Source organism: Vigna unguiculata, chromosome 1 (assembly GCF_037176805.1).
Source record: "Vigna unguiculata cultivar grain cowpea cultivar isolate G323 ecotype 2 chromosome 1, ASM3717680v1, whole genome shotgun sequence".
Lineage (NCBI taxonomy): Eukaryota > Viridiplantae > Streptophyta > Magnoliopsida > Fabales > Fabaceae > Vigna > Vigna unguiculata.
The window spans coordinates 36560230-36573629 of record NC_140792.1 but is presented as its reverse complement, the minus strand read 5'-3'; the positions used below and the strand labels follow the sequence as shown (position 1 = coordinate 36573629).

The window sequence follows — 13400 nt, the reverse complement described above, 5'->3', positions numbered from 1 at the left end:
GTCGACGAGAACGCAACTTCAAGAAAGGGTTCAGTCTTCTTCATCGTGATTTGGCCGTGCTCAATGAAGAAGAAGGGTTTGAAATCCAAGCGAGAGACGAAAGGTTAAAGAAATTAGGGATTTAGGGTTCTTCGAAACCCTTGAGAATCAGATTTGGTGATTATCTTGATTAGGGCTGCCAACGTTGGTGACTTCAAATTCGAAATAGACAACCTAAAAAATACGTTGTTTTTTGGTTGATTCTAAACAAAGCATTCATTCATCTACGATCTACGATCACAGAACTAATGCAGTCTCTCAAGTCACACCATGCTGTTTCATCTTCTCTTTTCAATCAATTCTCTTATCAGTCTATGACATTCTTCCTCTCTTTCTCAACCAAAAGCCGTTGCCTATACTTCAACGAAACCATTTCATTAATTGATTACCTGAATTCCGACTTGCAGTTCTCCAGAACCCAATCCCTTTATGTCTCCAAACGTGTTTCAGGGTGCAGATTCCCTCAAAACCCCTTATCAGTGCTCATTTTCTTCAAACAAATAGGCTTTTCCCAAAGCCAGATTCTCTCCCTGATTCGTCAAATACCCCAGATACTGTTTACAAACATTGAGAAAATCTTGAGACCCAAAATTCAGCTCTTTCAGATGTCTGGATTCCAGGGTTACGAGTTATGCAGCTTCATTTCAAAGAATCCCTCCATTTTGACTCATAGCTTGAAGAAAACATTGGTCCCCTCAGTTGAAGCTATTAGGAAAATTGTCTACGACCAGAAAGATTTTATTCTTGTTTTGCACAGATGTGGCTGGATACTCCCAAAGTACAAAAGAATTATGGAGAATGTCGTATTCCTGGAAAGTTGTGGCATTCTTGGGACTCATCTTTCATTGCTACTCAAACTTCATCCAAGGCTTTTCGTTGCACAACGGTCTACTATTGAAAACAATGTTTCTCGAGCTGTAGACTTGGGTTTTCGTGAAAATTCAAGAATGCTTGTCCATGCAATTCATACATTAAGTTATTTGAGCGATAAAACATTTGAGAGAAAGTTGAAACTAATTAATTGTTTTGGTTTTTCGAAGGATGAGGGCCTGAAAATGTTCAAGAGAACCCCGGCTTTGTTTAGAACATCAGAGAAGAAGTTGAAAGTTGGAATGAAATTCTTCTTGCATACAGTTATGCTGCCCAAGTCAGTCCTTATTCACCAGCCTAAGATTTTAATGTACAACATGGAGGATCGCGTGCTTCCTCGATATAAAGTCTTCCAACTGTTGAAATCAAAAAATCTCTGCAAGAAAGTCCCCAGTTATATTCATGTGTTGTGCTTGTCTGAGGAGATGTTCTTGGACAAGTATATATCACAGTTCAGAGAAAATGCAGAGGAGTTATTAGTAGCATACAAGGGTCATTATCTGGAGGCATAAGCATACCTTCAATTCTGTTTTTTCACTCTTCCACAGGGTTCTAATACTGAAATTATTTAGATAGTGTTGTGCATAACCATGGAATGTCTCATTGTAGTAATGAAGATGGCTCGTTTATTGTATCTGTTTATTGATTATGCATCTTTCTTTCCCATGGTAATTTGGTGGTCATAAGAACCTTGGAAGATCCACACGAAAATAAGCAATCCACTTTGACTGCTCCTTTAAAGAGGTATGCAGAGTATACTTTTCTTGATCTTGTTGACTTGTTCCCCAGCTGGAATATGCTCCAATGTTGAATTGTAAAATTAGCCTGTATTCATCTTCCAGCACCCTTGTTTAGCTTTTAAATCGCTGAGCACTAATTAGACTGTTTCTATGTTGTGAATTATGTAAGTTAATTTGATTAGTCAAATTTGTATGTGCCTAAGTAGGATTGATATCGAGTTTCCTTTTACTCCCTTCCACCTTCTACTATTAAGAGAGAAAAAATCAAGAAGAACGTGGGTTGCATTAGTAAATCTTAGGTGGTACTCTAAAGTTGAAACCATTGAGACATTATTATGCTGCTTTATTGTCAACGTTTAAGACTGCTTTTTTTTAATGGCTTTTCAATGAGGGACTAAAGGTATGCATCACTGCTTTCACTTGTTTATCACTGGAATATATTTGGTAGTATTTGAACTAAGCTAAAAAATGCCAAAATATAATCCCTTCAACTGCAGCTGCAACAAATCTTCTTACAATCTCTTTCCCTTACAAGATGGACCATTCTTTGCTGTGACAGTTTCATCTTGTCACCTTGCAGTGGCCCTCCAGCCCCGTCTTATGATTTCCTGACTCAACAGCTAAACCTGAAAACAATCAAAGAAGAGTTCATATTTTGTATATTAATTCTGATGCATTATCTTTGAAGGTCCGGCTCATGATATTTTGTATCACTCTTCTGCAGGGTTGTTATATTATAATAGATAAATATTACAATAGACAACATATGTGTATAAGGACACACATTAAAAGAAATAATTATCTATTTATTTTAAAAATCAAATAATTTTAAAAATAATCTTTAGAAATACATACCGTGGGTTAAATCGATTCAATATAGAATTCGAGCATTTTAGAGATTTGTATGAAGATTTTAAATTTAAAAAACTAATAATACTATTTACGAACTAAAATAATAATTTATTAGATATTAAAGGTTAGAGTTGAAATATATTTTTATTTTTACGGTAAATCAGTTTAATAATAAATCAAATGAATAAAATAATTATTCAGAGAAGTAATACTTTAAACATAATATATTCTTTAATAATTTATTAAATGACCAACTAATTATAAATTCTAAAATTATAAATTTAATATAATAATAAAACAAAAAAAAATATTACTTCTCTAAATATAGGGAGCCCATTAACTATAATACAGTAACATTCGCAAGAATTTTTTTTTCTTCTAGTCTCTAAAATACGCCATTTCAAAGTATAGTTTATTGTTAACTCTACTTGGTTACATAGTGAACTAATTTTCAAGTCTTTTATTAATGGTGGTAAATTCAAAACCCCATTACCATTATGAAAAAGCAGATAAGTTCTTGCATGTGATTGTTAGGTGTAATAAAGTAGTTTCGAACCTTAGTGTAGTCAAAGTTCTCTCTAATAACAACCGTCCCACCTTAAAAAAACACTTACGGGAATCATAAAAGCTGGTCCAGTATTTTGAATTTGAGTCAAAATAACTGGTTCTAGAAGTGTCAAGTTTGGTACATAATGGTTTGTTTTCTAAAAGATGGTGGTAGTGACATAAATCAGCGGTGGAACCGGGAAGAGTAAATGGTATAAGAAAGAAGAAATCTTTGGCGTGAGTTGAAAATTAGAACTTTGTTTCTTTCGAGCTGCATGACTTGGACTCGCTTTCCCCCCCTCTCTTTCTGTCTTTTGTGAAAGAACATGACAACGTTAAACTATCCATTAACTGAGATAAATGTGGAAGCAATACTCAACCAGCAACGTTAGATTGAGATAAATTTAACTACGGTTGATACACTACACCATGAACATGCAAAAATAAAATTCCAGAAACATATTTGTTTTAATGTTTGGTATGGTAGGAGCCACTTACATTCTGGCTCTCTGATCGTAATTTAAAATTCAACAAGTGCGATGAGTTGTTTAATTTCCACATAAAGACACACGAATAATAATTACCCATAACCACATAAGCATCTTATATATATGGGAATGATGTGATTCTTGCAAGCTGCAACTGAAACTTTTGTTTATTTCGCCAATTCTGAAGAAGGGTCCTCTTGGAATCTGATACCATCTAGCTGCTCCATGGAAAACTCTCATGTTTGTGAGGGTGGGAGAGGAAGATACTGATTTTTGATGAAAGAGATAAATGTTTATGTTTATTTTTTTTGCTTTTTATTATGATAATAACAGATAATTAAAACAGCAGTATACAATACTAACCATAGAATTATCAAGTACTTAAGGAAAATCTCTTCCTTTTATTTTATTTCCTTGAGAAGATTAGGACTAAGCCGTCAACTTTGGCCATGGTTCAATGTTACTGTATATACATCAGTACTTGGTTGTTTTGGAGTTTGACACCATTATATTCCGTGGAAAATTAGAAAAAGCTCTTCTTAATTGCTGTTCAGAATCTTAACTGGATAGCTCCTACGAAAAACAATTAGTCCTCATACACATACCTATTCAAAACATGTCACTATTTCTTTCTTATTTTAGTTCATAATCTTCCATTTACACCCTCATAACACACTATAAAACAAGTTACACCAACTCAACTTATAATCATTTGAGCTTAACCAAGTTTGTCGAGAAACCATATACCTTGCATCGAACACTTTTCAAACCAACCTGCATCATGGAACAGGAACTCATCATGTTCAAAGGTTCATGGAAAGGCAACAAGAGTTGCTTCAAGTGAAGCTGGATATGATCCAAGGATGAGGTGGCGTGCTGCTAATCCAGCAGTAGAGACCACACGCGCTTGGAAGGGACAACATGGTCGTGCGGCGAACTCAGATAACACCTCACTTGATAACGATGAAACTTTCAACAGTTTCATTCGACGTGCCAAGGGTAAACTTAGAACCGTGTCCCACATCGGTCGGGAGCAGAGCAACGTTACACCTGTACCACTACGAGATGATGACGAGGCTAATGCTAGGGATAACCTAAACGACCAGTTTTCGAATTTTATCAAGAGTTTGAAGAAGAAGTTGAGAAGTACATCAAGCATGAGGAAGTATGGTTCCTTCAACAGACGGTGACCATTGATAAACCAGGGAACCTCAAAGAGAGTGATTTGACATGTGGGTCCATCCAATATTCTGTTATATATACTGCATGAAAATAAGATCCTAAGCCATGCAAGCATTATTATACTTTACATTTTTTTCTATTTCAAACACAGTAAATGTGAAATGTTTATTTGGGGGGAATAATTTCGACTGGTTTATTGTTTGTTTGTAAGAAATTAATATACATTGATGTTTTGTCTTTAATGAAAGGTTTCTGATTAATCTGTAGTGTTTTTATTGAAAGAATAATTAATGTTAGTTTATTAACAGGAAGGATCAGAAGGCAGCTATATATAGGAAATGACTCAATGAACATACATACCTGCATTAGACCTAACACCTCTACTTCTTCACCGACTTTAATGACGCCTTGTTCAACACGGCTAGTGGCAACTGTTCCACGTCCCTTCATCACAAATGAAAAATATAAAGCAGCTGAAATGATGGAAACCATTGCCCCCATATTTATTTATGTCCATACAATCCAATATATGTAATGAAACAAATGCAGATTTTGAGAGAACTAAGTGTTGAAAATAGAAATTTTGATATTCTCTTTAAGGGAAAAAAAACAATTATATGAGACAACAGTTTTTAAAGCACTATGTTAAGATTTAAATTTCCACTGCGTCATATCATTACAAAGAGCAAGGCCGTAACAAATGCTACCTCCTTTCCTTTTTTATTCTTCAAAAACCCTAGACCGAATTAAGAATTTGAAATTTAAGATTTTGAAATTTTATCCTTCACCTAACTAGAGATTTAGAAGAACAAGAAAGAATTTGTTAAAGTGACCACAGTTACAAAGATGACCGGTATTATAAACATCTATTCCACATATGCTCCAGTGTTCATAATCCCATCTGCTTATGATGTTAAGCACATCAATAATTGCTGTAGTTTGAGTGAACTGAAGGAGCATATAAGGAATTTAAAGCAATTTTAACGTAAACAGAATAGTAATAAATAGTACTTCTTAAACAGTGTCGTTACCTAAACGGTGTTTATACTGGAGCATATGGAAAGTGATAGAACATGATAAAAACACAAGACTTACATTACAAATTGTAATAATTTTATAACTGAGGCCATCTTTACTTCAATGAATCTGCTTTCTTCAAAAATTAACCCAAAAAATAAAGTTCAGGTCCTTTTACCTGAATTGAGAACACATCTTCAATTGGCATTAGGAAGGGCTTGTCAAGTTGGCGAACAGGGTCAGGAATGTATGCATCTACAACATCCATTAATTTTAGAATGGCCTGTCTTCCAATCTCGTCATTTGTACCCTGTAAAGCAGACAACGCTGAACCTCTAATGATCGGGATTTCATCCCCAGGGAACTTGTAGAAGCTCACTAGCTCTGCAAAAAACATTATCATAAAAACACATTTTAGCAAACACAAAGATTACAGAAACTTAAGCAGGTTTATTCATTTTCTGAGCATGGACAAGAGAAGAGAAGCCTTAGAGAAACACCCTACCACGTAACTCCATTTCTACAAGCTCTAACAACTCTGGATCATCAACAGCATCAACTTTATTTAGAAAGCAAACAAGAGATGGCACACCAACCTGCATAATACATTTAAAGATAAAATATGTCAATCTAGAAGTAAGGAGAAAGGTGTAGACGTTCTAGGTATATATATACAAACCACATCAGTAGAATACCTACATGGCGAGCAAGAAGAATGTGCTCCTTGGTTTGAGGCATTGGTCCATCAGGTGCAGATACAACAAGTATACCACCATCCATCTGGGCAGCTCCCGTAATCATATTCTGAAAAAAAAAATAGACAATTATAAAGCATACAGTGAACAAAATAGGAATCTGACAAATGCAGCTGTTGCCAATATACAGTGTAATCAATACCTATAAAATATATTTTGTTACAAACTAATCTACTTCCAAATTCCTAGCATAAATTTTCCATCTCATTTTGAAAAGAAGGTCAGGCTACACAAGCACCAAAATATGCTAAATTCCACAATTAACTATTATACAAGGTAAAATTGCTTAAATTTGTTCGCCACAACTTAGCCACCCAGCTTCCATTAGGCAATTGATAACTCCAGTAAAAAAAACATTCTTAGAGAAACTAAACCAAATTCGAAAGCTTACTTTAACATAATCCATGTGTCCAGGGCAATCCACATGCGCATAATGTCGTTTTGCAGTCTCATACTCCACATGAGCCTGAAAACCGAAATATAGAGCAAGCATACATATCAACAGAAAATAACACAATCGATTGTAAGACCAAAAGAGTGCGATTCCATACCGTTGCAATGGTGATTCCTCTCTTATTCTCTTCAAGAGCCTTGTCAATTTCATCAAAGGCCACAACCTTAGCCTTCCCTTCATCCGCAAGCACCTGATCAAACCTAATTGAGTAATAAACACCAAAACATCCACCTCAACACACATTTAAACAAAGAGTGAATCAAGACCTTGGTGATTACCGCAGTTAGCGTGGTCTTCCCATGATCCACGTGTCCAATAGTTCCGACATTAACGTGAGGCTTCCTGCAAAGTCAAACAATAAGATGAACAAAACAAGTAAAAGACATACTAATAACGATTACTGTTACTTGTATATTTTAAATTTTGCGACGAAAAAGAGAAAGCGAGAGTGTTACGTTCTGGTGAAAGTTGCCATGGATCTCCACCATGGATTGGAATTGAAAGAATAGAAGGAGGTGGAGGTGGTGGAGTCACTGGGAGTAGAGAGAGGAGAACGAGATACGGAAGAGTGGATTTGAGAGGCTAAGGGGAAGAGGCGGCGAGAAGTGGAAGAGGAGTGTCTGAGAAGAAGAGTGGCCATTGATGAAGTGATGAGGAGAATGAAAAGCCCTAACTATGGAGTGCAGAGGCGAGGGTTTTAGGAGAAGGAAGACAAAAGCGAAGAGCAGTGAGTGCGAAGAGCGAGGGTTTTAGAATGGGCGCCCGACACCGACCCGTCATATTCGTGCGGCCCAATTCGAGCACTCTCATAATGTTTCGGAGCACATACATACTTCTTTTTTTCTGTTACAAATGTTTTTTTCTTCTTGCTCCGACAAAAAATATTTGAAGTGATTTTTATCTTATTGACTTAATTTAAAGTTTTAGATAAATGAATTAATTCGTGTCTGGTTTAACTTATTTAGTTAAATGGTATCTTTTGGTAAATTTTAGATATATTTTATGAGAAATAATTATGTTCGAGGTAGAAAAAATTATATATTAGGACAGGGTTATTCTGGTTCAAAAACTGACCATTTTTCTCTTTATTTTATTTTTTTTATGAAAATGCATTAACTTGTGATAAGTATAAATAAAATGAATAAATAAATTAAAAGATAATTTATGTAATATAGGTTTTACTTGTTTGTTTAGTATAGATGCTTTATATTCAACTTTTTTCATTTTGAGTCAACTCTAATTTTCTTTTCTTATTTTTTAAACGAATGTATAGATAGGAGTTTTATACTTTTAGTCGGTATTTCCTCTTTTGAATTTTTAAACGAATGTATATAATTGTTTCTTTGCTTAAAATCATTTGCTTTTGTCGATGAAATCATATAAAATAGTTACGTATTGTTGCTCTTTTGTAAGCAATAAAATATTTTCGATTTTAATGTTGTGATACTTTTCAATTAAATTTGTTTTTTAAGAAACTTTTAAAGGACAATGTTCTCTTTGCATCTTTTACTCCTTATCAATCTTTATTAGTATACTTTGACTTCAATTGAAGGGAGCCTAATGGTTGATTGGATGATTCAATTTCTATTTTAAACTCTCCATTGGTTGATGGAAATATCATGGTGAAAGAAAAAAGAAAAATTTAATGATGGGAAGTTGCTTGATGATGGACAATCTCTATCTTGTACTTCTAAGATTTAGTTTTAGACATGTTCCTACAAAACTTAAGTGCTCATATTTTTGCACTATTATTTTGGTAGACTTCAAGATTTAATAATTTATAATATTTTTGTTGATGTTAATTTTTATTGTATATTTTCTTATCATACATATTAATATGTATGATACAAAAAATATGTAATAAATATCAATATCAACAAAAATATTATAAGTTATTAAATTACAAATTAAAACTTGATATAATGTATCAACTTATATTGAACTATGGATTATTTATAATATTATATATTAGAAAAAATGGTTAAAATTGAATTCGGATATATATATATATATATATATATATATATATATATATATATATTAATAAATAAATAAAGGTTAAAGCTTCTAACTAGAACCTTGATCATGCAAAAAATTGTGTTAGGTGTACAAACATATTTAATATTTATTTTATATAACTTAAATCTATATTTACCTTATTTTTCTATTATATTTTCTTTTTTCCTTTTAATTTACAAAATTATTATCTCGTTTTAATATGATTTTTATTTTATATGATGGTGAAAATAACTATTCTTGTTTTTGTTTTTTGTGTATAGCTTTTTGTTCTCGATTCATTTGAACATATACTTTGCTGGTTGGATTTGTTATTTTGAGCCAATTCCTTCGAGATATTGACTTTCATACGAATCTTTGAAAACATGAAACAAATTAAAAGTAGAAAACAATTTATAAAATGTAATAGTTTTGCTTCGTATTGTTAATCACTTTGACTATACATTTAAATTTAGCACGACAGTGAATTGAAATTAATATTATCATTTTTAAAAACACTTTATGAACAATATTGATATAGTACAATTCGGTTAAAATAGTATAGTCCAAATTAAAATTAATATAGTTTGATTCAAAAGTGTAATTAGAAAAAATGTTTGGTTCATAATAGTTGGTTCATATCGTTGTTCGGTTCACTAAATTCAGTTTAGTTTGTTAGAATAAAAGACAATTCAATTTAATTTGTTTGAATAAAATTAACGAAAATTTGTATGAATTAAATATAAAATATGTGACAAATTTGTCAAAATATCATTGTCCTTCATAAAAATATGACCAAATCGAAGAAAGAGAAACGAAACTTGGGACAAATGATGTCTTTAAGAATAAAAAAAATAATATTCTCTTCCCCCGACCTCTTCACCTTTTATCTACAACTTCCCTCTTTTCTTCAGAATTTGCTCATTCCTTATGCTCATTAGAAGGTGTTGCGCTTTCCTATCACACAAAGGTGTTGTCTTCTTCCGGTGAAGTATGGGCTGGCTTACGTTTGTGTGATGTCCGAAATTACCCATATCCTCGATTAATCCGGTTGGGCTGAATCCAGCCAAACCCGAATGTTGCTTAGCTCTAGGTGCAGAGCTGAACTTAGGGTTTTGTTGTTTGTTCCTTGGTCTTCTATCAATCCAACACATTTGGCGCCGTTGCCGGGGACCAATCGTTTCGTTCAAAGTAAAATTTTCAGTGTGTTTGTGTTCTGTGTTTTGGTGTGTGTAGTTCAAGTGTGGTTGAGTTGGTATATGTTCATTGTGATGTTAATGTTGTGTTAAGTTCAGTGTCTGTTTCCATTCCTGTGTGTTTCTGTTTAGTGTAGTGAATAGTGTCGCGGCGTGCATGAATAGTGTCATTTGTAGTAGTGAATAGTGTTTGAATAGTGTCCGAATCTGGCATTTAACTTCTGGATTTTTGTTTTGGTAGCTACGGAGCTTATTTTAACTTGAAATTTTTTTTCCCCACTTCTAAGACGTTGAACTTGATAGGAAAAATAGCTAGAGCAATTGGTATGGTCTGAGTTAAGAGATTCAAAAAAATTTTGGACTGATTTTAAGTGAAACTTCAAAGGACCATAACTTTTGCTCTGGTTATCAGGTTTTTATCTTCTCCCACGCGCATGAACTAACCCCTAAACGGAATCTCTGCCGGCACACTTTAGAGCAAACCACAGCCATTGACGGCCAAAAAAAGGGCCTGGAAAATCTAATTGCCGCTTGCGAAGTCGCCGTCCTGAACCAGATCGTCGCCATCGCGAGCCACCTACGCGAACACAACCAGATCGGTGTTGCGAGCCACCTCCGCTGCGACGAAACCAGAGCCAGCAGATGTCTCGCGAAACCAGGCTGCCACGACGAACCACCACACGTTGATGAAGCCACGCGTTGTAGAACCACTGCGAATCAGATCGACGACGAGGGCACTTTCTGACGCGAAATCCCCATCACTGTGGCGCCGGCCACCACGCAGCCACCTTTGACGAAAAAAGCTGCCTGTAGAAGACGCGAAACCAGACGCGAACACACCTACATTGCGAGAATCCTCCACCTCCGTTCCAAACAGAACCGCAGGCCACCGTGACAGAAATCGATGTCGATTGCGCCAATGCGACAGCCCCCATGGTACCTGCAAAAAACCAGACCAGACAGATCCCCGCGAAGTAACTGATGAGTCATTATTTTCTTCTATTCCACTAGCCTTTGTGCACCCATTAGACAGTTGATTAGTGCTTAATTGTTCATCATTAGAGTGTTTTTCATCTGTTGGGCTTTATTGGGCCACTGTTCCGAATTTGGACTAATTTCACATCATTTGGCCTAATTTTTGTTTTTAATTATTTTTAGGTATTTGGGTGAAGCAATTTAGGAGCTTGGACATTAATATTTAGTTGAAGAAACTTTCCACATCATTGCCACATCATTTCCATGTCATTTCCACGTCAGCAAAGTCAATGGGTCAACATTTGAGGCCCATAGTGGCATTTTTGTAATTCTGCGGCTTATAATGGTAGTTTTGTAATTCTGAGTGGCATGGGTGATATGACCACGAATTAGGTCTGCATGAGAAGAAGGCAGCCGCTCATTCATCTTCAACCTCTCTTCAAAACCTCCATTTTCGTTCTCAAGGCTTCCATGGACGTCCCCCTTGCGGTTTTTCACGTTTTTGGCTCATTTTTACCGTTTTTATGCATATTTGACAGCACCCATTGAGGGTTTTACGTTTGGAATTCGTTTTCTTGGTTGGGCAGTTCGGTTTGTGGATTTTATTGACTTGGAACAATACCCATTCATGGGGTTTTCGCATTTATATATGATAACACTGTTTTGCATTCCATTTAAGCTTTGAAATCTCAATTTTTGCTCTTAAATTGCGTTTTCAGATTTGAAGGGTTCTTGGTTCTTGGTTCTTGGTTCTGATTTTTGTGATTTCAGTTTTGAAGTGTTTAATTACTCATTTCCATGTCTAGCTAAATTCGTGTATTGACTCCTTGATGAAAAATGCAATGAAGCTTTGAGGTTGTGCTTGTTTTGTGAAATCTGCCATGTTTTTGTTCTGAATTCGTGGAATGCATGTGGTGAATCTGTCAATGCTTAATTTACAGAGTAATTGCATGTGTTTTGTTTAAGATACGTTCATGCTTAACGTATGTAGCTTGGCTGTCACGAATTTAAGGATGTGTGCATTGCTTAATTGCATAATGAAGCTAGATTGTAATTTTCGCTTAGTGAATTATTATCTAGTGGATTGAGACAAGGCAGGGTTGGTGTTAATTTGGTGGCCTATGATAAGTGAAATTGCGTTTGAATCAGGGATGTCAATACGGTTTTAGTCACTGTAGCATTTAAATTAATCTATTGATTAGCATTCTGAATCTGTCTGCCAAGCCCCCTCCCTCCTGTGTTTTATTGTTGTGTTCATCTGGAAAATTGGCTCTGAATGAAAATATTGGTCGTTGGGAGACGACTTGGTTCAGTTTCATGTACTGCATTTAATATGTTTTAATTTGGTGGGGTACGGCCTCTATCAAATTTGGCGCCGTTGCCGGGGACCAATCGTTTCGTTCAAAGTAAAATTTTCAGTGTGTTTGTGTTCTGTGTTTTGGTGTGTGTGTAGTTCAAGTGTGGTTGAGTTGGTATATGTTCATTGTGATGTTAATGTTGTGTTAAGTTCAGTGTCTGTTTCCATTCCTGTGTGTTTCTGTTTAGTGTAGTGAATAGTGTCGCGGCGCGCATGAATAGTGTCATTTGTAGTAGTGAATAGTGTTTGAATAGTGTCCGAATCTGGCATTTAACTTCTGGATTTTTGTTTTGGTAGCTACGGAGCTTGTTTTAACTTTAAATTTTTTTTCTCCACTTCTAAGACGTTGAACTTGATAGGAAAAATAGCTAGAGCAATTGGTATGGTCTGAGTTAAGATATTCAAAAAAATTTTGGACTGATTTTAAGTGAAACTTCAAAGGACCATAACTTTTGCTCTGGTTATCAGGTTTTTATCTTCTCCCACGCGTATGAACTAACCCCTAAACGGAATCTGTGCCGGCACACTTTAGAGCAAACCACAGCCATTGACGGCCAAAAAAAGGGCCTGGAAAATCAAATTGCCGCTTGCGAAGTCGCCGTCCTGAACCAGATCGTCGCCGTCGCGAGCCACCTACGCGAACACAACCAGATCGGTGTTGCGAGCCACCTCCGCTGCGACAAAACCAGAGCCAGCAGATGTCTCGCGAAACCAGGCTGCCATGACGAACCACCACACGTTGACGAAGCCACGCGTTGCAGAACCACTGCGAATCAGATCGACGACGAGGGCACTTTCTGACGCGAAATCCCCATCACTGCGGCGCCGGCCACCACGCAGCCACCTGCGACGAAAAAAGCTGCCTGGAGAAGACGCGAAACCAGACGCGAACACACCTACATTGCGAGAATCCTCCACCTCCGTTCCAAACAGA

At 35.7% G+C, this 13400-nt stretch overlaps 2 protein-coding genes across 2 annotated transcripts; one reads left to right on the top strand and one right to left on the bottom strand.

Moving 5' to 3' along the window:
• Positions 1 to 287: 287 nt before the first annotated feature.
• Positions 288 to 1421, top strand: LOC146888930 (uncharacterized). The gene has a single exon (XM_085666770.1). It carries the CDS (start codon positions 288 to 290, stop codon positions 1419 to 1421), a length of 1134 nt encoding a protein of 377 aa, XP_085522896.1.
• A 2822-nt stretch (positions 1422 to 4243) lies between these two features.
• LOC114172681 (elongation factor Tu, mitochondrial-like) lies at positions 4244 to 7583 on the bottom strand. The gene is made up of 10 exons (XM_085666764.1): positions 7399 to 7583; positions 7210 to 7285; positions 7041 to 7133; positions 6881 to 6955; positions 6434 to 6538; positions 6240 to 6330; positions 5913 to 6118; positions 5078 to 5161; positions 4362 to 4709; positions 4244 to 4309 (listed from the first exon to the last, which is right to left on the bottom strand). The coding sequence occupies exons 1-10, from the start codon at positions 7581 to 7583 to the stop codon at positions 4244 to 4246; spliced, it is 1329 nt and encodes a 442-aa protein (XP_085522890.1).
• Between the last annotated feature and the right edge of the window lie 5817 nt (positions 7584 to 13400).

What these genes read in the sequence shown, in the direction of transcription:
- LOC146888930 (XM_085666770.1), top strand. Translation starts at nt 288, where the DNA reads ATGCAGTCTCTCAAGTCACACCATGCTGTTTCATCTTCTCTTTTCAAT.
- LOC114172681 (XM_085666764.1), bottom strand. Translation starts at nt 7,583, where the DNA reads ATGGCCACTCTTCTTCTCAGACACTCCTCTTCCACTTCTCGCCGCCTC. An exon ending in AGGTGTTAGGTCTAATGCAG is followed by an intron (nt 4,710 to 5,077) that starts GTATGTATGTTC and finishes CGTCTGTTGAAG; the next exon opens with GAACCATACTTCCTCATGCT. An exon ending in CTTCACTTGAAGCAACTCTT is followed by an intron (nt 4,310 to 4,361) that starts GTTGCCTTTCCA and finishes TCCATGATGCAG; the next exon opens with GTTGGTTTGAAAAGTGTTCG.